This window comes from Sphaeramia orbicularis, chromosome 16 (genome assembly GCF_902148855.1).
Source record: "Sphaeramia orbicularis chromosome 16, fSphaOr1.1, whole genome shotgun sequence".
Classification (NCBI taxonomy): domain Eukaryota; kingdom Metazoa; phylum Chordata; class Actinopteri; order Kurtiformes; family Apogonidae; genus Sphaeramia; species Sphaeramia orbicularis.
In genome coordinates, this window is record NC_043972.1 from 61,995,493 (window position 1) to 62,022,770 (window position 27,278).

The following is a 27,278-nucleotide window of genomic DNA, read 5'->3' on the forward strand; positions in this document are numbered from 1 at the left end:
AGTTGTAGTTCAGTTGTAGTTCAGTTGTAGTTTAGTTGTAGTTCAGTTGTAGTTTAGTTGTAGTTTAGTTGTAGTTCAGTTGTAGTTCAGTTTTAGTTCAGTTGTAGTTTAGTTGTAGTTCAGTTTTAGTTCAGTTGTAGTTCAGTTGTAGTTTAGTTGTAGTTCAGTTGTAGTTCAGTTGTCTCTTTTCTCTTCTTCTCTGTGCTCCTATTCAAATCAATCCCAGACAGGACTCTGCTGCTTTAGTCTCCATGTTTCCAGGTAGAGTGGGGACCAGAAGACGACTGGAAACCACAAGTGAACACAAGTGACGGAGCAAAAAGTCTCGTATGGAGACAGCACAGAAAACTGAGAGAGACAAAGAAATTGATTTAACATCAATCTGACATTGACAAATACCAAAACCAAGGGAATTTGATCCAGAATTTTTATCTGTTTCAGTTAGTTTTGTAAAAACACAGTACAGTTTCAGTTAGTTATGCTTTTTTTTTTTCTTTTAAGTACAGTTTTTGTTTATTTCAGTTAGTGAAAATGTTTTTTTAATTCTAGTTTTCGTCATTTCGTTAGTTTTCGTTAATGATAATAACCTTGGACTGAGCACAAGGACTTTTGCAGAAAATGTGAATGTTCTTTCTACTATTCGGTGAAGTTTGTTTTGTGGTGGATGATGGTTTTTGACATTGGCTGACTCTTACTACGCTAACAACTGTCTTGAATGATAAGAGCCACGATCCACTGAAGGACACAAGCATGTGCGAATTTTCCACACTGAACCTTTAAGGTCAGAGGAACATAGATTGTCACTCAAAGGCATATGCTAAGTTAACATACTTTTTAAAAATTATTTGTATGTTTTAATGGTAACAGATAATGCTGTTGATACATGTTATCTTCAAATGTATCATAGAGTTAAAGTATTTATTTTCACATAAATGTTGAGGTTAACATTCCTATAAAGCATTGTGGTGTCTACATATTTTGTAGAAATAATAAAATTAAACGAAAATGACAGAATATATATTGTTTATTTAAAGTATTTACAGACTGTATTCTTCCCGTATTTAGCACCACATTGAACATGTCAGGATGAATGAATGGATTTAATCTTGAATTTGGATGATGTTGCACAAACTAAAAGCACAAAAAAGACACTTGACATTGGGCTCATGGCCTGTACACGCCTTTATGATGAACTGAGCAGTCTACACAAAGCACATGAAATGAAATGGTTGGACATGGATGTTAGCTGGTCTTCACTGTGCACGCTGGCCCATTCAGCACTGAAGAAGCAGAACCATGAACTCAGCTCAGGTGCACCGAGCTGACGGAGGCTAGAAGGTGGCGTTGGTGGCAGTCCTTTGGCACGTGTCGGCTCCGTGGAGCTGACGACTTCATCTTCTTTTTGCATTTTGTTGCTTTCATCTTAATCTCTGCTGACGAACTGCAGAAAGTACAAAGGAAACACCATTAGAAAACAGTTTGACCCAAAACCATCATATTCAGACAGATTTGAATTTGAAGACACGTCTCTCAGTCAAGTACCACGTTACAGATCCATCATGTCTTTTGTTTCTCACAATATGAGACCTGAATATACGAGAGTATATCCAAAAATTTTGAGCCTCACACATTTTTTCGAGTCAGTACAATGCACCACACCTTTAAGTGAAGACACTACAACCCAATTTTCAGCAGTCGGACGTTGTCCGGCATTCTGGGGAGGTCAATGACATGAGTTTGGTTGGTGTGTTCTCTGCGATCAACTGTCGTTAATTCCGTCTACAGTCTTTTCGGCTGATTCAACATGTAATCGTCCGCCACCTGTCGTTCAGTCGGACCAATCTGATTGGTGGAGGGATAGGCCTGGACTAGTGAATCAGTGGAGAAGTTTCCATGTGAATCCAGCTCTGCCAAGGTACTGCACACGAACAATGTCTTCTAGAACAGTCCATTCACTGCTCAGATCAGATCTGAAGGAGTGACAGTCAGTGTTGACTATGGGCTTCATTCATTCCATCAAGTCAACACTGTTAGCATTGTTAGCATAGTGGGATTTGTCCTTAGTATTCGCCTGCGACATCTTTCTTATTCCACAAGAAGAAGACATAGTGCTGATAACACCAGTATCTTCTTATTAATGACCATCCGTTCAACGAGTGCAACAACAACAACACCCCTTCTTTGACTACTCAACAGTCTCTGCTGGCAAAAACTGACTGACGACAGCAAGCTCTGTGTTTAGAGAGATGTTCCGTCATTTTCTGGTTCTACGTCTCACGCAAGCGCAGAACGTACACTGAAGTCAGTAGTCGATTTGTTGTGTTCTTCACACTTTTTTGACCGCATCCGGGAGACGGGAGCCGACTGATAGTTGGGCTACCTTTTCTGGTGATGATCGGCGGTCAGGTTGATGTGTCTGCGCCTTTAAGTACATCAGTGTCTTAGCTACTGATTGCATGTAGGATCATATTTCTGGCAGCAATTGTCAAGTCACAACACTTTGTGGAAGAGGCACACCCCAGTGAGTTGGACAAAAGTGAGGATAGAGCGCCAATAAAGTTTGTAGTCCTGGAAGGTCCATCTGCCAAACAGAGTGAAGAGCAACTGACTCCTGTTTCTGGGGAGTTTTCCCCGTCTTCTGCAACGATCACATGCTATGTGAAGGAATTCCAGCATTGCAGAGAGTTTAGAAGGTGAGCCCCGGTCAGGATGGACATGAACCAGTACCAGCCTAGTAAACACTGTCAGTACAGTGCACGTGAACCAGTACCGGCCCAGTAAACACTGTCAGTACAGTGCACGTGAACCAGTACCGGCCCAGTAAACACTGTCAGTACAGTGCACGTGAACCAGTACCAGCCCAGTAAACACTGTCAGTACTGTGCACGTGAACCAGTACCGGCCCAGTAAACACTGTCAGTACAGTGCACGTGAACCAGTACCGGCCCAGTAAACACTGTCAGTACAGTGCACGTGAACCAGTACCGGCCCAGTAAACACTGTCAGTACTGTGCACGTGAACCAGTACCGGCCCAGTAAACACTGTCAGTACAGTGCACGTGAACCAGTACCGGCCCAGTAAGCACTGACAGTACTGTGCACGTGAACCAGTACCGGCCCAGTAAACACTGTCAGTACTGTGCACGTGAACCAGTACCGGCCCAGTAAACACTGTCAGTACAGTGCACGTGAACCAGTACCGGCCCAGTAAACACTGTCAGTACTGTGCACGTGAACCAGTACCGGCCCAGTAAACACTGTCAGTACTGTGCACGTGAACCAGAACCGGCCCAGTAAACACTGATAGTACTGTGCACGTGAACCAGTACCAGGCCAGTAAACACTGTCAGTACTGTGCACGTGAACCAGTACCGGCCCAGTAAACACTGACAGTACTGTGCACGTGAACCAGTACCGGCCCAGTAAACACTGACAGTACTGTGCACGTGAACCAGAACCGGCCCAGTAAACACTGATAGTACTGTGCACGTGAACCAGTACCAGGCCAGTAAACACTGTCAGTACTGTGCACGTGAACCAGTACCGGCCCAGTAAACACTGACAGTACTGTGCACGTGAACCAGAACCAGCCCAGTAAACACTGACAGTACTGTGCACATGAACCAGTACCGGCCCAGTAAACACTGACAGTACTGTGCACGTGAACCAGTACCGGCCCAGTAAACACTGTCAGTACTGTGCACGTGAACCAGTACCAGGCCAGTAAACACTGACAGTACTGTGCACGTGAACCAGTACCAGCCCAGTAAACACTGTCAGTACTGTGCACATGAACCAGTACCGGCCCAGTAAACACTGACAGTACTGTGCACGTGAACCAGAACCAGCCCAGTAAACACTGACAGTACTGTGCCCAAACTACAGATGGAAAACCACCGTGTCACTGTCCGTGAGTTAGAAGAAGTAACAGGTCTTTCATATGGAGCCGTCCACTCCACATGTCCAAGGCTTGTGTCAGACGGGTCCTGAGAAGGCTTTTAGATGACATGAAGCTATTGAAGGTCACCATCAGTGGAGCCGTGCTAACACAGTACAAGGCCAACCCAGATGAGTTTTACTTTAGGGCTGTAACCTGTGATAAACCTGGCTTTATCATTACGATCCAGGTGGCAAACAGGATCAATGAAATGGAAACACGCCACATCTCCGAAGACGAAGAAGTTCAAAGCTACCAGGTCCACCAAGAAGGTTATGGCGACCATTTTCTGGCACAGCAGAGGATTGGTCCACATTGACTACCTGCCCCATGGCACCACAATGAACGGGGAGTTTTATGCTAACCTGCTGAAGCAGGCGCGCCAATCCATCATGGAGAAATACTGTGGAAAACTGCTGTGGGATTCTGCTTCAGCAGGACAACACACCAGTCCAACCAGGACAACACGCCAGTCCAACCAGGACAACACACCAGTCCAACCAGGACAACACACCAGTCCACACCAGGACAACACACCAGTCCACACCAGGACAACACACCAGTCCAACCAGGACAACACACCAGTCCAACCAGGACAACACACCAGTCCAACCAGGACAACACACCAGTCCACACCAGGACAACACACCAGTCCAACCAGGACAACACACCAGTCCAACCAGGACAACACGCCAGTCCAACCAGGACAACACACCAGTCCAACCAGGACAACACGCCAGTCCAACCAGGACAACACACCAGTCCACACCAGGACAACACACCAGTCCAACCAGGACAACACGCCAGTCCAACCAGGACCACACACCAGTCCACACCAGGACAACACACCAGTCCACACCAGGACAACACGCCAGTCCAACACACCAGTCCAACCAGGACAACACACCAGTCCAACCAGGACAACACACCAGTCCAACCAGGACAACACGCCAGTCCAACCAGGACAACACACCAGTCCACACCAGGACAACACACCAGTCCACACCAGGACAACACACCAGTCCAACCAGGACAACACGCCAGTCCAACCAGGACAACACGCCAGTCCAACCAGGACAACACGCCAGTCCAACCAGGACAACACACCAGTCCACACCAGGACAACACACCAGTCCAACCAGGACAACACACCAGTCCAACCAGGACAACACACCAGTCCAACCAGGACCACACACCAGTCCACACCAGGACAACACACCAGTCCACACCAGGACAACACGCCAGTCCAACCAGGACAACACGCCAGTCCAACCAGGACAACACACCAGTCCAACCAGGACAACACACCAGTCCACACCAGGACAACACACCAGTCCACACCAGGACAACACACCAGTCCAACCAGGACAACACACCAGTCCAACCAGGACAACACACCAGTCCACACCAGGACAACACACCAGTCCACACCAGGACAACACGCCAGTCCAACCAGGACAACACACCAGTCCAACCAGGACAACACGCCAGTCCAACCAGGACAACACACCAGTCCAACCAGGACAACACACCAGTCCAATCAGGACAACAGACCAGTCCAACCAGGACAATACACCAGTCCAATCAGGACAACAGACCAGTCCAACCAGGACAATACACCAGTCCAACCAGGACAACACACCAGTCCAACCAGGACAACACGCCAGTCCAACCAGGACAACACGCCAGTCCACACCAGGACAACACACCAGTCCAACCAGGACAACACGCCAGTCCAACCAGGACAACACACCAGTCCACACCAGGACAACACACCAGTCCACACCAGGACAACACACCAGTCCAACCAGGACAACACACCAGTCCAACCAGGACAACACGCCAGTCCAACCAGGACAACACGCCAGTCCACACCAGGACAACACACCAGTCCACACCAGGACAACACACCAGTCCAACCAGGACAACACACCAGTCCAACCAGGACAACACGCCAGTCCAACCAGGACAACACACCAGTCCACACCAGGACAACACACCAGTCCAACCAGGACAACACGCCAGTCCAACCAGGACAACACGCCAGTCCACACCAGGACAACACGCCAGTCCAACCAGGACAACACGCCAGTCCAACCAGGACAACACACCAGTCCAATCAGGACAACAGACCAGTCCAACCAGGACAACACACCAGTCCAACCAGGACAACACACCAGTCCAACCAGGACAACACGCCAGTCCAACCAGGACAACACACCAGTCCAATCAGGACAACAGACCAGTCCAACCAGGACAACACACCAGTCCAACCAGGACAACACACCAGTCCAATCAGGACAACAGACCAGTCCAACCAGGACAATACACCAGTCCACACCAGGACAACACACCAGTCCAACCAGGACAACACACCAGTCCACACCAGGACAACACACCAGTCCACACCAGCCAAGGTGTGATGGAAGCTGTGCACCAGTGTGGATGCGGACTCCTCCTGCACCCACCCTAGTCTTCAGACCTCCTCCTACACCCACCCTAGTCTTCAGACCTCCTCCTGCACCCACCCTAGTCTTCAGACCTTCTCCTGCACCCACCCTAGTCTTCAGACCTTCTCCTGCACCCACCCTAGTCTTCAGACCTCCTCCTGCACCCACCCTGGTCTTCAGACCTAGCCCCCAGTGACGTCCATCTCTTTTCCTGGCTGAAAAAACGCCTTCAGAGTCAGAGATTTGAGGATGATGATGAGCTGACTGCTGCTGTGGAGGGTTAGGGTTAGAGGACCCAGATGTTGGGTTCTAACGATCAGGTATCAATGACTAGAGTGACAACAGAGACCAGAACTAGAGTGAACCAGTGTGTGGAGTTGGAAGGTGGACTTTCTTGAAATATAAAGCTGTATCAATCCAAATATCTTGCTCTTTCTGTGTGAGGCTCAAAACATTTTGATATCCCTTCGTGCACTGATACTGTTTGACAGTTCCAGTTCCAGTTCAGAGCCAGTGCTTAACCACAGACTAACTGGTTCTGTTTCAAATACCAGTATTTTGCCTGGCTGTAACCAAGAACTGTGCATGTCAGGTGACTGGACTATCATGGCCAACAAGGCCGGACAAAACTTTGCAAACACCATTTAAAAAAAAAAACAAAAAACAAAACAAAACAAAACAAAAAAAAAACAGCTGGAATAGGGTCTAATCTGCTGAACCTGTCAGGATCTGTGCCTGTGTGACTCTTAGCTCCTCCCTCTTGGTTATGGATCTGTGCCGGTGTGACCCTCAGCTCCTCCCTCTTGGTTATGGATCTGTGCTGGTGTTACCCTCAGCTCCTCCTTCTCTTAATCATTATCATCAGACTCATCTGCTGGCGCTGCGTGGCTGCAGCCAATTACCTCTGGCCTATTTAAGGCTTTGGTTTGCAGCCATGCAGCGCTGGTCCATTTCTCTTCACTCCTTTCCATTGCCCGGACATTTATTCATATTCATCTACGGACTCTGATTCAGGTTTTGTATGTAGTTTTTTATGGACTCTGCCTTAGTTTTTGTGTTAGGTTTTTTGTTGTCTGGTTTTCATTTTTTGTTAAATAAACTTTTATTTTTTCTCTTCAGTACTGTGCATTTGAGTCCTCTTTTCCCCCCCGTTGTGACAGAATGGACCAGCCATACCTGGACTCAGCCGGTACTGAAGGGACCCGTTTTTTTTCGTCTCTCCGTGTTTTAGTTGTTTATCCCTGGTTTCGTTCGCCTTTCCTTAGTTCTCCTCCCATGTTGTTTTTCCGGTGCATTTCTGTCTCTCGTCTGTTTCCTGCCTGGTGATTCCAGCATCTTATTCCATGTGGGGACCTGGACCTTCATGGGGTCCGGGTTCTTTTCTTGTGTCTTTTCCTTCGTGTGTCTAATGATTTCAGTGAAGTTCATTAGTTCTGATCTGTCTGTCCATGTTAGTTTGTCTGTTCTGCCTGTTTTATTCGTTCCTCCCTGTTTCTGTTTGTCCGTGTGTGCCGTTTTTTGAGTGTTTTTCTCTGAGTGTATTTCTCAGTCTGTGTGTATTTGTCTCTGTGTATTTTTCAGTCTGTTTCTTAGTTTATGTGTGAATTTTCTAGTTTATGTGTGCTTTTTTGTTTCATTTCTTCCTTCCCTCATTCCATTTTGTTCTCTATCGTGAAACTTTTGTTTTTTATTTTTCCAATCAGTCATTCCTTTTTGTCCTTCAATTCTGTTAGATTTTTTTTTTCCTGTATTTCTGCTAGATCCTGTTTGTCTTTTCCCTGTTTGTCCTTCAGCTCTGTTTCTTCACAGTTCATGTTCTTCAGTTCCATTTTATCGTTCTCATCAGTTCAGTTCTGTAGATTGTCCCTCTGCCTGTCCGTGTCTTTGTGTCTGTCTGTTCGTGTCCCACTGCTTGGCCTCAGTTCCCTTTTCCTTAGTACTACCCGGAGTCTAGTACACCGTCTGGTAGTTTCCCCTCCTTGAAGTCCGGTTCCGGCCACGCAGCGTTTTTTCAAGTCGGATTCAGTTTGTCTGCGCAGCGTTCCTGAAATCTGTTTCCGTCTGTTCGCGCAGCATTTTTTAAAGTCTGTACCTGTCTGTTCGCGCAGCGTTCCTGAAGTCCGGTTCCATCCGGCAGTGTTCCTGAAGTCCGGTTCCGTCCGGCAGCGTTCCTGAAGTCCGGTTCCGTCTGTCCGCGCAGCGTTCCTGTTTCCCCGTCTCGGCCTCGCTCTTTGTGTTTCCCTGTCTGCCCGGTCTCCCTGTCCGTAGTCCTGTCTGCCCAGTCTCAGAGTCCGTAGTCCTGTCTGTCCAGTCTCAGAGTCCGTAGTCCTGTCTGTCAAGTCTCAGAGTCCGTAGTCCTGTCTGCCCAGTCTCAGAGTCCGTAGTCCTGTCTGCCCAGTCTCAGAGTCCGTAGTCCTGTCAGCTCAGTCTCAGAGTCCGTAGTCCTGTCAGCTCAGTCTCAGTCAGTCAGAGTCATGGGTCCAGCCATAGTCCAATTCCAGTCGATGTCTGTAGTCCAGTCATTGTCCGGTCTGTCTTGTCTCAGTTAGAGTCACTAGTCCAGCTGTCAAGTCTGCCACCAAACGTTAATCTGGTTTTGTCTGTCTTTCATGTTTGTCTCTCACTTCCTGTTTTATTTTGTTAATTTTCCCTCATGTGTCTTGTCTGTCGTCTTTACTTCCTTTCCTTGATCGTGTTCACCTTTTCCCTGATTACCTGACTCTGCCCTGATTTGTGCCAACTGTGTCTCGTTGTCTTCCCTCCCTTTTGTGTATTTAAGTCCTGTCTTTTCCCCTGTTCAGACGCCAGTTCGTATTCTCTCGTAGTTTACTTACCAGCGTTCTGATCCTGTCTGTTTGTCTGCCTTCCTGTTTTTTGAACCGTTTTGCCATCTCGTTTTTTGCCTGCTCCCTGTCGGTTTTGTCTGCCTCCATCTGCCTTCCTGGTTTTGACCTCATCGCCTGACTTTATGGTACGTGAGCTTTGTCTATCCCTTATGTCCTGTTGCCTGGCTGATAGCTTACCCGTGTATGACCTGTTTCCGTCACTGACCTCCCTCTGCTTTTCCCTAGTCGGGATACCGACTCAAAACACTGAGCCGTACAAAGGGTTCACGTCCTCAGTCCGGAGGACGAATCTGAAGAGGATCTCGCCGACCACTGTCCTCAAGATATTGTTAATTATTCTCATTACTTACCTATTAGTATTATCAGTGACTAATAAACTCTGTGAACTTTTATATCTGTCTCCGTGTTCTGCATTTGGGTTCAGAGTCCGTACTTTCAGCATTACACCAGCCATATTCAGTTCCAGTCAATGTCCTAAATCCAGCTGGAGTCCTGTCTGCCACAGCCCAGGAGGTCCACGAACCAAGGGATTTTTCTGTGTCCTGTTTTGGAGGGTTTCTCACATCCTGGTCGGGAGGTTTCTCCATGGTCTGGTCCGGAGGGGTTACATCATCCTGGTCTGGAGGTTTTCCACATCCTGGTCCGGAGGTCTGCCCTGAGGTGCTTCGGCCGTCTTCCTGGAGGCTCTTCACGCCGTTCCACTGGGAGGTGCTTCAGCCTGTCTGCCCTGTGGTTCTTCATGCCCCTTTTGCCAGGATCCCCTCTACATTCCAGGATGCCCTGGTCTCCGTGGGGGCTTTTTCGCATCTCTGGGGACGTCAGGATGCTGTCCCTTGAGGGGGGGGTCCTGTCAGGATCTGTGCCTGTGTGACTCTCAGCTCCTCCTTTTTGGTCATGGTCTGTGCCGGTGTGACCCTCAGCTCCTCCTTCTCTTAATCATTATCATCAGACTCATCTGCTGGCGCTGCGTGGCTGCAGCCAATTACCTCTGGCCTATTTAAGGCTTTGGTTTGCAGCCATGCAGCGCTGGTCCATTTCTCTTCACTCCTTTCCATTGCCCGGACATTTATTCATATTCATCCACGGACTCTGATTCAGGTTCTGCATGTAGTTTTTTATGGACTCTGCCTTAGTTTTTGTGTTAGGTTTTTTCGTTGTCTGGTTTTCATTTATGGACTCTGCCTTAGTTTTTGTGTTAGGTTTTTCGTTGTCTGGTTTTCATTTTTTGTTAAATAAACTTTTATTTTTTCTCTTCAGTACTGTGCATTTGAGTACTCCCCCCCCCCCGTTGTGACAGAATCAAGAGATGAAGAAAAACAGAGCTTCAAGTTTGGATGTATTCTAACAGAAGATAATCCTGATCTTAGTGCAGTGTGAAGTCCAGCTGGTCTTCTGTGGTTCTTACTGCTGAGGCATGTTGGTTGTGCCATTAAAGCAGCATTGAACCAACTAAACACATCCCTCTAAAACTACAACAACAGCAGCATTTCAAAAATTAGAATTTCTAACATTAGCTGTCCTTTTGCCAGGGATGGAATCCAGAGAAACCATTTTTTTTTTTTTTTTTTTTTTGAGGTCCACAAGTTGAATCAACTTTGTGCTGAGTTTGTATTTTGGTTCATGATGGTGGAAAAGAGGAATTGGAATATTTCATGACTTAACTAGAACAGCTTAAAGCTTCATTCACATTACACAAGTTCATTGTGATGTAATAACCATAATGTTAAATGTTCACATTAGTTAAATGGACATGATGCCTTTGACTACGGACCAAATGTGATACAATCTTGTAGCAAATAGATAGTTTTTGTCTGCTTTTAGTGATGATGATAAACTTTATTTCCCACATAATTAGGAATAAAATATAAAGGTGAACAAAAGGCAAAGAGAAATTACAAATTTAAACAGACCACTAAAGAATATTGAAGGCAATAATTTAACCAAAAAATAGAAAAGAAAAAAGTCACACAGTACACAACTATTTCACTGTGGATCTGTCTTGGCGGAGGTCTGTGGTCTCCGAGTGCTTTACTTGTTTATCATTACATTTACCTGTGAGTTTATTTTTCAATTTCCAGACAGCATAAATGCTTTTTTTTGGGCAAATTTAAAAATAATTTATTTAAATCAAACCATATTTTTAAATTACACATCTCTGTTGTGATTAGCTTGAGAAACTTTTATGAATTTTCCCCTGAACAAAAAAAATGTTCACATCATCTGCAAGCAAAACTAACTCTAATTTATGTTTTGACACCTTGTATATGTCATTTATATATAAGTTAAAACAGTTTGGCACCCAATGCGGATCCCTGTGGGACTCCACAGGTAATGTTCAATTCTGCAGATTTACACTCACCCATCTGTACAAACTGTTTCCTGTTACTTAAACAGTTCTTCATCCAGATCAGAACAGTCCCTCATGGTTTTTGAAAACCACTAGAAACACTTTATATAGTGTAAACAACAGTCAACAAAGAATCAGACGGAGGCCCAGGCACTTTTATATTTTCCAATGTGTATGTTTGTCTTTAAGTTTTTCTAAAAATGTGTCCCTCACATCACATTTTCCTCAGTAAACCTTTAATATTCACAGTTCTAATAGAAAACAGGCAGTTCTTACTCATGTCATTGTTGCGTGTGATGGCCATGGCGGCTCTGGCTCTCGGACCCTGCTGAGTGAAGTGGTAGCCGAACTTCAGGATGCTGGAGTTGTTCTCCAACATACTGGCAATCTCCATCTCCACTGAGTCTCCCAGTTTCTGCCTCTGTATCCGAGAAAGAAAAGCCCAGATGTCACAAACACAAAGCTGTCTCTGTTATGTCACCCTGTCAAATCCACACCTGATTATCGATCTTCAGCTCCACCAGTGTGGCGTTGTTGGCCATGGCTTTGATAATTGCCATCATTCCATCTCCGGTGATGAAGTTGGACTCAATATTAAGACTTTGAAGGCTGGTGTTCTCCTGCAGCATCTCAGCACATGCCTGGAAAATGTGCACGCAGTCACACAATCAGCAGCTGTTTGAAGAATGGTTTTATATTTTCTATCTAAGAACTGTCATCACACAAAGGATGGCAGGACGGATACACGTGCAAAAATCCTGAACATTGCTGGTTTATCTACTTTTCACTGATGTCAAGCACATATTTTCAGGTGTGGTTGTAGCCCACTAAAACCATTATATGTGTGTAATATGTATATATGACAAACCACACATAAGACATGTTTTAATGATGAGGATATTCACTCTGGTCCACATTCAAACACCTGAATGCACCTTTCCATCCTAAAATGGAAAAAAACCCAAAACAAACAAACAAACAAACAAACAAAAAAACAGATCCCTGCTCAGAGGTGGTGGACTGCATGACCTGGGACCAGATCTGCTCTACTGATATAAACTACTTTGTCTGATGTAACTAAAATGCAACATAAACTTTTTGGATCTTGATACTTTAAGGAAAATGTAATTATTATAATTATTATTATATTCCATTTCTCTAATTAGATCCCCCGAAATCCCCATGAGTCTGACACACAGGACCTTAAGTGGTGTAATTTGACACTTTGACTCCTGTAGGTCCCATTTCGAGGACAGAACTGTTGAAACTGAAGCAGGTTTGCAGAACCTCTGTGTACAAATTCCATTTTCAGTTCAGTCGACAGCGCCCAGTTGTATTAAGGTTAGGGCTTTGTGACGGTCATAACTACTTATTGACTTTGTTCGCCTTGAGCGGTTTTGGAGCTTTGTCCAGGATCAGGGTCTGTTTGTGTCCAGGCTTTAGTTTACTGCTTAATTTTCATTTCAGTTTTGTTCTTCAGTTTTCTGAACTAGACCAGTCCCTCTGCAGCAGAACAACCCCAAAATGAGGAGTTCCAAGCCATGCAGGCACTGCTCATGCTGCCCAAACATCTCTAGTTCTGTCTAATCTGACCATCAAATATTTGTCCAACAGCTCAAATATGCACCACAGTGCTCAGTGTCAATTTTATTTATTTATTTATTTTTTAGAGTGGTGCCTTTGTCTTTGGGGGAAATCCTTCAGGTTCTGATCATACAGCGCTGGTTCCGTCTTTAACAGTTCTTTAAATTCTTTTAAAATAAATATAATTTGTTACATCAAAGTCCATTTGTGAGAGTCTCTGGGAATTATGAACTGTTATTGTTTCAGATGAACATAGTACCAGATTTGTGGAAGTCTATATTACTAAATTTTGAGTTCCACGTCATTATGACTAAATGTAGGCGGAGTTGAAAGGTGAAGTTTCAAAACCTGCAGTTTCTTGAATGGTAACTGTAGACTGGCACTAAAAGAAATTCAATCTGGATGTATGGATGGAAAAATGATAGAACTGATGATCTGAAATCAGAATATCTCACCTGTTGGCGTAACTTAACTACAGTACATTAGCTAATCCACAGTCTGTCAGATCGTCGGCTCAGTAATCCACTGAACATTGGATACGTCCACACCACAACACCCCTCGCATTTTTCTTTTGCGGATTCTAATAGTTTTGCATCCATATACGCATTGTTTCAAAAATTATCTGTGTCCAGGTGGAAACGGGAAAACAGGGTTCAAACGGTGTAATACGTACGCCACACCTGTATGTGGCGCTGTACACAAACACAGATGGAGCCACAGGAAACACTCAGAAGAATGCACTGAGCATGTGCAGGAGGTTATGTTGGGGTTTTCTTCTTCTGGTCACATGGTCCTATGGTCGTCATGGTTTCCATACAGTGGTGTTGGTCCTATCCATACGCCAACACCAGGGGGGCGGAGCCAACACCAGGGACCCCTTCTACAAAAATACTGTTTCAGGCACCGACAACGCCGGTGTCATGTGACCAAAGGACCAACGCCGATGTCATGTGACCAAAGGACCAACGCCGATGTCATGTGACTAAAGGACCAACGCCGGTGTCATGTGACCAAAGGACCAACGCCGATGTCATGTGACCAAAGTACCAATGCCGGTGTCATGTGACCAAAGGACCAACGCCGATGTCATGTGACCAAAGGACCAACGCTGGGGTCATGTGACCTAAGGACCAACGCTGGGGTCATGTGACCAAAGGCCCAAACCACAGTAAACTGTAGTGGACTGACATAATGTGGGTGTGGTGTGTATGGGGCGAATGATTACTGTGTTTATACATGATGTGAAGTTGACATGTTGCCAAAGGGTTAGGGTTAGGGTTAGGGTTAGGTAAAAGGTTAGGGTTAGGTAAAAGGTTAAGGTTAGGCTGTTCCAGATGATCAGTGTAAATTGGAATCAGTTTGGTGAGTGTCACTGTTTCCAACTCCAGTCCAGACAGAACTGCACAAACCACTGGTGACATCACTAAGGCATCTGTTTACATTGTTAAGATGCAAAGAAGATTTGTTTTTGTATTGAAGCAGTCCTTCAAACACTGAAAGTATGTTTACTGACACTGACAGACAGACGTACTTCATCTGTATGAGGGTTAGGGTCGTAGGTGTTGGGTTAGGGTTAGGGTTAGGGTCGTAGGTGTTGGGTTAGGGTTCGGGTTAGGGTCGTAGGTGTTGGGTTACGGTCGTAGGTGTTGGGTTAGGGTCGTAGGTGTTGGGTTAGGGTTAGGGTCGTAGGTGTTGGGTTAGGGTCGTAGGTGTTGGGTTAGGGTCGTAGGTGTTGGGTTAGGGTCGTAGGTGTTGGGTTAGGGTCGTAGGTGTTGGGTTAGGGTTCGGGTTAGGGTCGTAGGTGTTGGGTTAGGGTTCGGGTTAGGGTCGTAGGTGTTGGGTTAGGGTTCGGGTTAGGGTCGTAGGTGTTGGGTTAGGGTCGTAGGTGTTGGGTTAGGGTTAGGGTCGTAGGTGTTGGATTAGGGTCGTAGTTGTTGGGTTAGGGTTCGGGTTAGGGTCATAGGTGTTGGGTTAAGGTCGTACTCACATAGGCCACAGGGTCGTTGCTGCGGGTGGCTGCGATACTCAGAGACTCTACATGAGAGTTTCCTTTCATCCCCTCAAAGATCTCTTTCAGCGTTGGGATGGGAATGTCCTGCAGCACAGAAACATGTTTATGTGTGCAGAGAAAGAGGAGCAAATCTGAAAGATATTTATATGTGGTTTCAACAATTTAAAGTAGAAGAATTTAAAATGTTGACGTAAATTCTACTTTTCAATTGAATACTTAGAATTCCGAGCGCTGGCTTTGTGTTGTTGGACAGAGTCCTTGTGTATGTTCTCATGTTTTTGTGGACCTTGATGTTGTTGAGGTTGACTTCAGTCAGGCTGCTGTCATTGTTGTGGATTCTGTCCAGGGTTTCTTCCACATTGGTGGGGTTCGGTAGCTCATCAGGGAAGATCTTAAATGGATCTGGTTTCACAACACCTGAAAGAACATGACAATAGAGGCCATGGTGGATTAACAACAGGATCAACATACTGTAAAAAAAAAAACAATCCTAAAACTGTCAGAAGGATAAAAAAACAATCCTAAAACTGTCGAAAGGATAAATAAAAAATCCTAAAACTGTCAGAAGGATAAATAAAAAATCCTAAAACTGTCGAAAGGATAAATAAAAAATCCTAAAACTGTCAGAAGGATAAATAAAAAATCCTAAAACTGTCGAAAGGATAAATAAAAAATCCTCAAAGTGTCAGAAGGAGGCTGAAGTTGTGTTGAACCTACTGTTGATGCCTTCTGTGTTAGCGATGGTGCCGGTGGTGCCCAGGGCGTCGTAGTACTGCTTGTTGCTCATCAGGGTGTACATTCCCAGGATAGCTGTAGGTTCACAGAGACAGTCAACAGGAATCCAAATGCACACTGCACTTTAGTGAACAGAGGCCTGTATGTCCAGACTGGGCTCATGTTTGACCGTTTATGTTACTACTGTGCACCCGTGTATGATAAACAAAACAAAACAAAACAAGAAACTCAGCCACTGACTGAAATCATTCAGGTTCCTGGCCTCCTAAGGTTATAGTCACAGCTCATATTTGTATTTAATTTGAGGATGTGAAAGTGTGAAAACCTCTGTTATCAGCCTTTTACCATTAAATGATAGTTCTGGCATCTACGGTCCAACTGTCCGAGCTGGTCAGGATCCGTTTAACTTCTGTAAATACTTAACCACGCCCTCAAAGAGCATTTTTGAAGGTGTTGGTGTCTCTCTGTCTCACTTTCTCTTTTTAATTTGTCTCATCTCTTGGTGTTGGACAACAAAAACATGGAATTTTATTTCCAGACTGGAAGGATTAAGGTTACCCTAACACCACAGCAGGAAGATCCTTCAACTGTCTGAACTCGGTTGGACTTACTGTGGACGTCATTCAAACTTCTTCTGTTTAGTACCTTGGCTTGTTTCGAATTTGAAACTGTTGCAGAGGAAGGTATTTGTGACTGAAGGACATTTCAGACCAATCAAATCTAGGAACATTTGTCATTGTACAGGTTAATCACCAACACCTGTAATATAATTATTCCATGAAATCATAAAAAGCATATCAGTCATTTACAGTGGGTGTGTGCTGTATGTTTTCCCTGGTGCTCGTTCCAGTTGATACCCAGGAACTAAAGATCATCAAACTACAGTTTATTTCCCATATATTGAGGGATGTACAGGGTGGGGAAGCAAAATGTACAATATTTTGAGGCAGGGATTGAAAGACAGTGTATGACCAATTAGTTTATTGAAAGTCATGAGAATTTATTTGCCACAAGAAAATGTCCATAATAGAAAATGTTTTTATTCTATGTGTCCTCCTTCTTTCTCAATAACTGCCTTCGCACGCTTCCTGAAACTTGTGCAAGTGTTCCTCAAATATTGGGGTGACAACTTCTCCCATTCTTCTTTAATAGTATCTTTGTGAAGCCTGCTACCGGACGTTAGTCTGGTTTTGTCTGTCTTTTATGTTTGTCTGTCACTTCCTGTTTTATTTTGTTAAGTTTTCCTCATGTGTCTTGTCTGTTGTCTTTACTTCCCTTCCTGGTTCATGTTCACCTTTTCCCTGATTACCTGACTCCGCCCTGATGTGTGCCACCTGTGTCTCATTGTCTTCCCTCCCTTTTGTGTATTTATACCCTGTCCTTTCCCCTGGTCAGACGCCAGTTCGTAATCTCTCGCAGTTTACTTACCAGCGTTTTGATCCTGTCTGTTCGTTTGCCTACCTGTGTTTCGACCCGTTTTGTCATCCTGTTTTGCCTGTTTTTTGCCTGCTCCCTGTCGGTTTTGTCTGCCTCCATCTGCCTTCCTGGTTTTTGACTTCCACGCCTGGTTTTTTGGTACGTGAGCTTGCTTTACCCTTATGTCCTGTTGCCTGTCTGTTTGCTCTCCCATGTATGACCTGTTTCTGTCCCTGACCTCCCTCTGCTTCTCCCTAGTCGGCGTGCCGACTCAAAACCCGGAGCCTAACCGTGGGTTCGCGTCCCTTGCCCGGAGGACGAATCCCTCGAGGACTTCCTTGGTTGCTGTCCTCAAGATCCTGTTCATTATCACAGCCTTTATTTTTGTACTACCTGAATATAATAAACCCTGTAAACTTTTACATCCGCCTCCTAGTTCTGCATTTGGGTTCTGGGTCTGTACTATCAGCATCACAGTACGAACTGGCCAAAACATGAACCCAGCAGAACTTAATCAGGTCTGTGAAGCAATTCAGTCCCAGGGGCACAGGTTGGGAGGACATGAAAAGACACTACACGCCCTGGTGGATAAGATGACTCAGTTAGCCACTCAGGTCTCCCAGCTCACCCGTACCCAGGCCACCGTCTCCTCCCGGTCGGTCGAACGTGCTACACCTGTGAGGGGTTTGGACGAACCTAACATTCCACCCCCATCCAAATATTCAGGTAACCCTGATACATGTCGTAATTTTTTCACTCAGATCCAACTCATTTTTGACTCCCAACCCGTTCGTTTTTCTAAAGACTCTGTCAAGATCGCCTACGTAGCTAGTTTGTTGCAAGGCCCACCTCTGAGCTACTTCAATGCACTTTTTGAACAGAGCTCACCAGCAGTTCAGTCTTTTCCCTGCTTAGTGGCTGAGCTTAAAAGGGTTTATGATCACCCTGTTAGAGGCCAACTAGCCGGCCATGAGCTAATGAGGCTAAGACAGGGAGAAAGGTCTATCAGGCAGTATGTAAGTGATTTTTGGTCCCTAGCGGTAGAATCAGGCTGGAACAATCAGGCCTTGATTACTGCCTTCCTGAGCGGTTTGTGTCGCTCGGTGGGCCGAGAGATGGCGCTTCGTCAACCGCTCCATTCTCTGGATGACGTCATCGCTGAGGCTGTTCGGGTTGCTGATCAGTATTCAGTTTGACAGGCAGACGGATCTGAGAATCACTCATCTACTTCGTCTGGTTCTGTGAGCACACGAGAGACTGTTCGTTTCCTCGTAAAAGAGACTGGTAAGACCCTTAAGGAGGAACCCATGCAGCTGGGACGTACCCATATCTCCGTAGAAGAACGCCAACGTCGCCTAACCGAGGGTCTCTGTTTATACTGTGGACAAGGGGGCCACAGAGTTGCCAGTTGTCCTCTGAAACCGGAGGGCAAATCAGGTGAGGGGTCGTTGTTGAGTAGGACAGTATGTCTATCATCCTCATCTCGTCAGTTTCCTCTGGTTTCTCTCTGTTCTGATTCAGTGTCTCTACAGCTACCCGTTCTGATCAATTCCGGATCAGACGCGAATTTAATGGACATTAGCCTGGCTAAAAGGCTGAACCTTGATCTGGTTCCCATACAGCGTCTGTTGGAGGCCCGGGCCCTGGATGACCACGTTATGTCATGTGACTCACCGTACTCAAGCTGTCAGTGTGCAGTTTTCTGATGGTCACACAGAGAATCTCAGTTTCCATGTGTATAAGTCTGATTCACAACCCCTTATTTTGGGTTTCCCCTGGCTTCAACTACATGAGCCACATATAGACTGGAACACGGGGGAGGTCCAGTCTTGGGAAAAAGGATGTGAGACCCATCGTGTTTGTACTAACTCTCCTGTGACATTTTCTGAAGTTCCGCAGATCTCAGTGGCTCCGGTCAGCCTCCCTAAAGAGAGTGAAGAGGATTTTCCTGCCTTGGAGAAGGTCCCTCATTGTTACCATGACCTTAAGGAGGTATTCAGTAAATCTAAGGCTACGGCCCTTCCGCCACATCGACCATATGACTGTGCTACTGAACTGCGTCCTGGCACCTGCCCCCCTAAGGGGAGATTGTATTCCCTGTCAGGTCCTGAAACTGAAGCTACGAGGAAATATATTGACGAGTCACTGGCTGCCGGCCGTATTAGACCCTCCTCGTCTCCTGCGGGGGCAGGATTCTTTTTCGTCGATAAGAAAGATAAGTCCCTGAGACCATGTATTGATGACCGGGGTTTAAATGACATTACTGTGCGCAACAGGTACCCTCTACCCCTTATGTCTTCTGCCTTTGAACTGCTGCATGGGGCCAAGGTGTTCACTAAGCTGGACCTCCGTAATGCATACCATTTAGTAAGGATTAGAGAGGGGGATGAGTGGAAGACGGCGTTTAATACCCCTAGCGGACACTACGAATACCTCGTTATGCTTTTTGGCTTAACCAATGCCCCAGCTGTATTCCAAGCTCTGGTCAATGACGTACTCAGGGACATGTTAAATGTTTTTGTGTTTGTATATTTGGACGATATTCTGATTTTTTTCTCCAGACGAGGAGTCACATGTTAAACACGTTCGGCAGGTCCTTCGGAGACTTCTCGAGAACCAGCTGTTTGTCAAAGCAGAGGAATGTGAGTTTCATCGTCCATCAGTTTCGTTCCTGGGCTTCATCATTGCAGAGGGGAGGGTCCAGATGGACCCAGAAAAGGTCAGTGCGGTCAAGGAATGGCCTACGCCATCGAACCGGAGAGAGGTTCAGAGGTTTTTGGGTTTTGCAAATTTTTACAGAAAGTTTATCCGGGGGTTCAGCAGAGTGGCTGCCCCCCTGCACAGTCTCACATCTCCCAAGTCTGTGTTTAGATGGAGTCCAGAGGCGGACAAGGCTTTTTCCAGCCTTAAAGGAGCCTTTTCTTCGGCTCCCATCCTGGCCGTGCCGGACCCGTCCCTGCAGTTCGTGGTGGAGGTCGATGCTTCCGATCTAGGAGTGGGGGCGGTCATCTCACAGCGATCGCTAAAGGACAACAAGCTCCATCTGTGCGCCTTTCTGTCCTAGAGACTCTCCCAGGCGGAGAGGAATTACGACATCGGCAATAGAGAGCTCTTAGCCATCAAGGTGGCACTGGAGGAGTGGCGACACTGGTTGGAGGGGACGGAGGTTCCGTTCCTGATTTGGACGGATCATAAAAACCTCGAATATCTAAGGTCAGCTAAACGTCTTAACTCTCGTCAGGCTAGGTGGGCCTTGTTTTTCACTCGCTTTAACTTCACCCTGTCTTATCGCCCTGGATCTAAGAATGATAAACCGGATGCTCTGTTGAGGGTGTTTCACTCTGATGACCCTGTTACTATCCCCGAGACTATTTTACCGGACACATGTTTTGTGGGGGCCTTTCAGTGGGATATAGAAAAGACTGTTTCTGATGGACTTGTTAATTACTCTGTTCCGGATGGTGTTCCGCCAGACCGGCTGTTTGTTCCCCCTAACCTTCGTTGCCAGGTGATTCATTGGGCAAACACCATCAAGATGGCGTGCCACCCCGGGGTTAAGAGGACCCTGTTTATTATTAAACAGCGGTTTTGGTGGAGGGGAATGGAGAAGGACGTTACTGAGTATGTGGCTGCCTGTCCTGTTTGTGCCTCCTGTAAGTCTTCAAGCAGATCTCCATCCGGCCTGTTACGTCCACTGCCGACCCCCAGGAGGCCCTGGTCGGACATAGCCTTGGATTTTGTGACGGGCCTTCCTCCCTCTGATGGTAACACTACTGTATTGACTGTTGTGGATAGATTTTCTAAGATGGTTCATTTCATCCCTATGCCTAAGTTGCCGTCTGCTAAGGAAACAGCGGAGGCGCTGCTGAGTCATGTGTGCCGTCTACATGGTTTTCCTCAGGACATTGTGTCTGATAGAGGTCCTCAGTTTATTGCCAGATTTTGGCATGCGTTTTGTTCATTAATTGGTGCCTCTGTCAGTCTCTCTGGTTTCCACCCACAGACGAACGGACAGACGGAACGATTAAACCAAGTGTTGGAGGTGGGGCTTCGGGTGTTGGCCTCGCAGAACCCCGCCTCTTGGTGCCGTCAACTATTGTGGGTGGAGTATGCACACAATTCACTTCCCTGTGCTTCTTCTGGATTGTCACCGTTTCACGTGGTGTACGGCTATCAGCCACCTTTGTTTCCATCTGTGGAGAGGGAGGTTAGTGTTCCCTCGGCGTTAGCGCTTATCCGGAGGTGCAAGAGGACGTGGTTCCGGGCCAGACAGGCCCTGCTACGAGCGTCAGCACATTTCAAGTTGGCCGCTGATCGTCATCAGACTCCAGCCCCAATTTACCACCCTGACCAGCGGGTGTGGTTGTCCTCCAAACACCTGCCTTTGAGAGTGGAGAGTCGCAAGTTGGCGCCCAGGTTCGTTGGTCCTTTCCCTATCTCTAAAGTGATTAATCCTGTTTCTGTTCGTTTAAAACTACCAAGGTCTATGAGAATTCATCCCACTTTCCATGTGAGCCAAGTGAAACCGGCTAAGGAGAGCCGACTGGTTCCACCCACCCAACCCCCGCCTCCGCCCCGCCTCATCGACGGAGACCCAGTCTACTCTGTCCGCCGCCTGATGGCAGCTCGTCGCCGTGGGAGGGGTTTTCAATACCTTGTGGACTGGGAAGGGTATGGACCTGAAGAGCGATCCTGGGTGCCGTCCTCCTTCATCCTGGATCCAGACCTGATCCGGGACTTTCATCGATGCCATCCTGATGCCCCTGGTCCGTCTGGTGCCGTCCCTAGAGGTGGGGGGTATTGTGAAGCCTGCTACCGGACGTTAGTCTGGTTTTGTCTGTCTTTTATGTTTGTCTGTCACTTCCTGTTTTGTTAAGTTTTCCTCATGTGTCGTGTCTGTTGTCTTTACTTCCCTTCCTGGTTCATGTTCACCTTTTCCCTGATTACCTGACTCCGCCCTGATGTGTTCCACCTGTGTCTCATTGTCTTCCCTCCCTTTTGTGTATTTATACCCTGTCCTTTCCCCTGGTCAGACGCCAGTTCGTAATCTCTCGCAGTTTACTTACCAGCGTTTTGATCCTGTCTGTTCATTTGCCTACCTGTGTTTCGACCCGTTTTGTCATCCTGTTTTGCCTGTTTTTTGCCTGCTCCCTGTCGGTTTTGTCTGCCTCCATCTGCCTTCCTGGTTTTTGACTTCTACGCTTGGTTTTTTGGTACGTGAGCTTGCTTTACCCTTATGTCCTGTTGCCTGTCTGTTTGCTCTCCCATGTATGACCTGTTTCCGTCCCTGACCTCCCTCTGCTTCTCCCTAGTCAGCGTGCCGACTCAAAACCCGGAGCCTAACCGTGGGTTCGTGTCCCTTGCCCGGAGGACGAATCCCTCGAGGACTTCCTTGGTTGCTGTCCTCAAGATCCTGTTCATAATCACAGCCTTTATTTTTGTACTACCTGAATATAATAAACCCTGTAAACTTTTACATCCACCTCCTAGTTCTGCATTTGGGTTCTGGGTCTGTACTATCAGCATCACAATCTTCCAGACTTTCTGGTAATAGTCTTGCTCATAGTCACTTTCTCTTCTTTCCATTATAAACAGTCTTTATGGACACTCCAACTATTTTTGAAATCTCCTTTGGTGTGACGAGTGCATTCAGCAAATCACACACTCTTTGACGTTTGGTTTCCTGATTACTCATATGGACAAAAGTTTCTGAAAAGGAATGGATAATAGTGTTAGGTATGATTATGACATCAATATATGTTTGGGTTCAAAACAACTGATGTAGTGCCTGCTGAGAAAAAACAACTAAATGTTCATTGTACATTTTGCTTCCCCACCCTGTAGATGATCCAGTCTGTTTTACTTTGTGACTAAAGACACAGGGAACATGATGACATGTTGTTCCCATTCCTCTTCTGGTGGTTTAACATGGACTTGGTGTCAGTCTAGGTCAAAGGTCAGGAACCTTTACAGGTCAGTAACCTTTGCATAATGCACATTAAAGTTAATAAAATAAAGTGGCTTAAAAAGAATGAAAATGCACACAAAAAAAGAATACTTGTTGACATTCACTGCTGTGTCTTACAACAGGAGATCGTATCATTTCATGAACACTTAGACTGTAGTGAATTCAAGCTGCTTAAAGCAAGTGGACTCTGAAATTTACTCCAACACCACCAGGACCTGTGGAGAAGGACCAAAGAGCTGCATGTGGTCCAAGAACCACCAGCACCCATGGAGAAGGACTAAAGAGCTGCATGTGGTCCAAGAACCACCAGCACCCATGGAGAAGGACTAAAGAGCTGCATGTGGTCCAGGAACCACAAGGACCTCTGGAGAAGGACCAAAGAGCTGCATTGGTTCCTTCCCTGGTCTGGGTGGTCCTGTCCCTGGTCTGGCTGGTGTGAGGCTGTTGATATCTCTTTCACATAATGTCTACTGTTATTTCTTCTCACTATTGTTCAGTGTATTTCCTTTTGAATCCATCACATCATCAGGTCCAGTCTGGACAAATATGATCATCTGATAATCCAGTAAATAAACAGACGAATACTGTCGTACATTCAGGTGGATACTGTCGTACATTCACATGGATACTGTTGTACGTTCAGGTGGATACTGTCGTACGTTCAGACGGATGCTGTCGTACGTTCAGGTGGATGCTGTCGTACATTCAGGTGGATACTGTCATACGTTCAGGTGGATACTGTCGTACGTTCAGACGGATACTGTTGTACGTTCAGGTGGATACTGTCATACGTTCAGACGGATACTGTCGTACGTTCAGGTGGATGCTGTCGTACGTTCAGGTGGATACTGTCGTACATTCACATGGATACAGTCGTACGTTCAGACTGATAATGTCGTACGTTCAGGTGGATACTGTCGTACGTTCAGGTGGATGCTGTCGTACGTTCAGGTGGATGCTGTCGTACGTTCAGGTGGATACTGTCGTACGTTCAGGTGGATGCTGTCGTACGTTCAGACGGATGCTGTCGTACGTTCAGACGGATGCTGTCGTACGTTCAGACGGATGCTGTCGTACATTCACACGGATACAGTCGTACGTTCAGACTGATAATGTCGTACGTTCAGGTGGATACTGTCGTACGTTCAGGTGGATGCTGTCGTACGTTCAGACTGATAATGTCGTACGTTCAGGTGGATACTGTCGTACGTTCAGACTGATAATGTCGTACGTTCAGGTGGATGCTGTCGTACGTTCAGGTGGATACTGTCGTACGTTCAGGTGGATGCTGTCGTACGTTCAGACGGATGCTGTCGTACGTTCAGGTGGATGCTGTCGTACGTTCAGACGGATGCTGTCGTACATTCACATGGATACAGTCGTACGTTCAGACTGATAATGTCGTACGTTCAGGTGGATACTGTCGTACGTTCAGGTGGATGCTGTTGTACGTTCAGGTGGATGCTGTCGTACGTTCAGGTGGATACTGTCGTACGTTCAGGTGGATGCTGTCGTACGTTCAGACGGATGCTGTCGTACGTTCAGGTGGATGCTGTCGTACGTTCAGACGGATGCTGTCGTACATTCACATGGATACAGTCGTACGTTCAGACTGATAATGTCGTACGTTCAGGTGGATACTGTCGTACGTTCAGGTGGATGCTGTCGTACGTTCAGGTAGATACTGTCGTACGTTCAGACGGATACTGTCGTACGTTCAGACGGATACTGTCGTACGTTCAGGTGGATGCTGTCGTACGTTCAGACGGATGCTGTCGTACATTCACATGGATACTGTCGTACGTTCAGACGGATGCTGTCGTACGTTCACATGGATACTGTCATACGTTCAGACTGATAATGTCGTACGTTCAGGTGGATACTGTCGTACGTTCAGGTGGATGCTGTCGTACGTTCAGGTGGATGCTGTCGTACGTTCAGGTGGATACTGTCGTACGTTCAGGTGGATGCTGTCGTACGTTCAGACGGATGCTGTCGTACGTTAAGGTGGATGCTGTCGTACGTTCAGACGGATGCTGTCGTACATTCACATGGATACAGTCGTACGTTCAGACTGATAATGTCGTACGTTCAGGTGGATACTGTCGTACGTTCAGGTGGATGCTGTCGTACGTTCAGACTGATAATGTCGTACGTTCAGGTGGATACTGTCGTACGTTCAGACTGATAATGTCGTACGTTCAGGTGGATGCTGTCGTACGTTCAGGTGGATACTGTCGTACGTTCAGGTGGATGCTGTCGTACGTTCAGACGGATGCTGTCGTACGTTCAGGTGGATGCTGTCGTATGTTCAGACGGATGCTGTCGTACATTCACATGGATACAGTCGTACGTTCAGACTGATAATGTCGTACGTTCAGGTGGATACTGTCGTACGTTCAGGTGGATGCTGTCGTACGTTCAGGTGGATGCTGTCGTACGTTCAGGTGGATACTGTCGTACGTTCAGGTGGATGCTGTCGTACGTTCAGACGGATGCTGTCGTACATTCACATGGATACTGTCGTACGTTCAGACGGATGCTGTCGTACGTTCACATGGATACTGTCATACGTTCAGGTGGATACTGTCATACGTTCAGACGGATACTGTCGTACGTTCAGGTGGATACTGTCGTACGTTCAGGGGGATACTGTCGTACGTTCAGGGGGATACTGTCGTACGTTCAGGCGGATGCTGTCGTACGTTCAGGCGGATGCTGTCGTACGTTCAGGAGGATACTGTCGTACGTTCAGACGGATACTGTCGTACGTTCAGGAGGATGCTGTCGTACGTTCAGGTGGATACTGTCGTACGTTCAGGCGGATGCTGTCGTACGTTCAGACGGATACTGTCGTACGTTCAGACGGATACTGTCGTACGTTCAGGTGGATGCTGTCGTACGTTCAGGTGGATACTGTCGTACGTTCAGACGGATGCTGTCGTACGTTCAGGTGGATACTGTCGTACGTTCAGACGGATACTGTTGTACGTTCAGACGGATACTGTCGTACATTCACATGGATACTGTCGTACGTTCAGGTGGATACTGTCGTACATTCAGGTGGATACTGTCATACGTTCAGGTGGATACTGTCGTACGTTCAGACGGATACTGTCGTACGTTCAGGTGGATGCTGTCGTACGTTCAGACGGATGCTGTCATACGTTCAGGTGGATGCTGTCGTACGTTCAGGTGGATGCTGTCGTACATTCACATGGATACAGTCGTACGTTCAGACTGATAATGTCGTACGTTCAGGTGGATGCTGTCGTACGTTCAGGTGGATACTGTCGTACGTTCAGACGAATACTGTCGTACGTTCAGGTGGATGCTGTCGTACGTTCAGGTGGATACTGTCGTACGTTCAGACGGATACTGTCGTACGTTCAGGTGGATGCTGTCGTACGTTCAGGTGGATGCTGTCGTACGTTCAGACGGATGCTGTCGTACATTCACATGGATACTGTCGTACGTTCAGACGGATGCTGTCGTACGTTCACTTGGATACTGTCATACGTTCAGGTGGATACTGTCATACGTTCAGACGGATACTGTCGTACATTCAGGTGGATACTGTCGTACGTTCAGGGGGATACTGTCGTACGTTCAGGGGGATACTGTCGTACGTTCAGGCGGATGCTGTCGTACGTTCAGGCGGATGCTGTCGTACGTTCAGGAGGATACTGTCGTACGTTCAGACGGATACTGTCGTACGTTCAGGAGGATGCTGTCGTACGTTCAGGTGGATACTGTCGTACGTTCAGGCGGATGCTGTCGTACGTTCAGGCGGATGCTGTCGTACGTTCAGACGGATACTGTCGTACGTTCAGGTGGATGCTGTCGTACGTTCAGGTGGATACTGTCGTACGTTCAGACGGATGCTGTCGTACGTTCAGGTGGATACTGTCGTACGTTCAGACGGATACTGTTGTACGTTCAGACGGATACTGTCGTACATTCACATGGATACTGTCGTACGT

At 46.7% G+C, this 27,278-nt stretch overlaps 1 protein-coding gene across 2 annotated transcripts in view; it reads right to left on the reverse strand.

Annotated features, from left to right (window-relative positions):
• Nucleotides 1–1,006: 1,006 nt before the first annotated feature.
• The window catches only part of LOC115436122 (tropomodulin-4-like), a 68,779-nt gene continuing 42,507 nt past the window's right edge, over nt 1,007–27,278 (reverse strand). Inside the window, exons 5-10 of one of the 2 annotated variants that reach the window (XM_030158864.1) lie at nt 15,894–15,986; nt 15,393–15,593; nt 15,153–15,307; nt 12,078–12,221; nt 11,857–12,001; nt 1,007–1,441 (exon numbers count right to left, since the gene is read on the reverse strand). In XM_030158864.1, coding sequence (XP_030014724.1) covers nt 1,419–1,441; nt 11,857–12,001; nt 12,078–12,221; nt 15,153–15,307; nt 15,393–15,593; nt 15,894–15,986 — 761 coding nt within the window. In that variant the 3' untranslated portion in view covers nt 1,007–1,418. The remainder of the gene's footprint in view (nt 1,442–11,856; nt 12,002–12,077; nt 12,222–15,152; nt 15,308–15,392; nt 15,594–15,893; nt 15,987–27,278) is intronic. The other variant, XM_030158865.1, reaches the window with a different exon arrangement.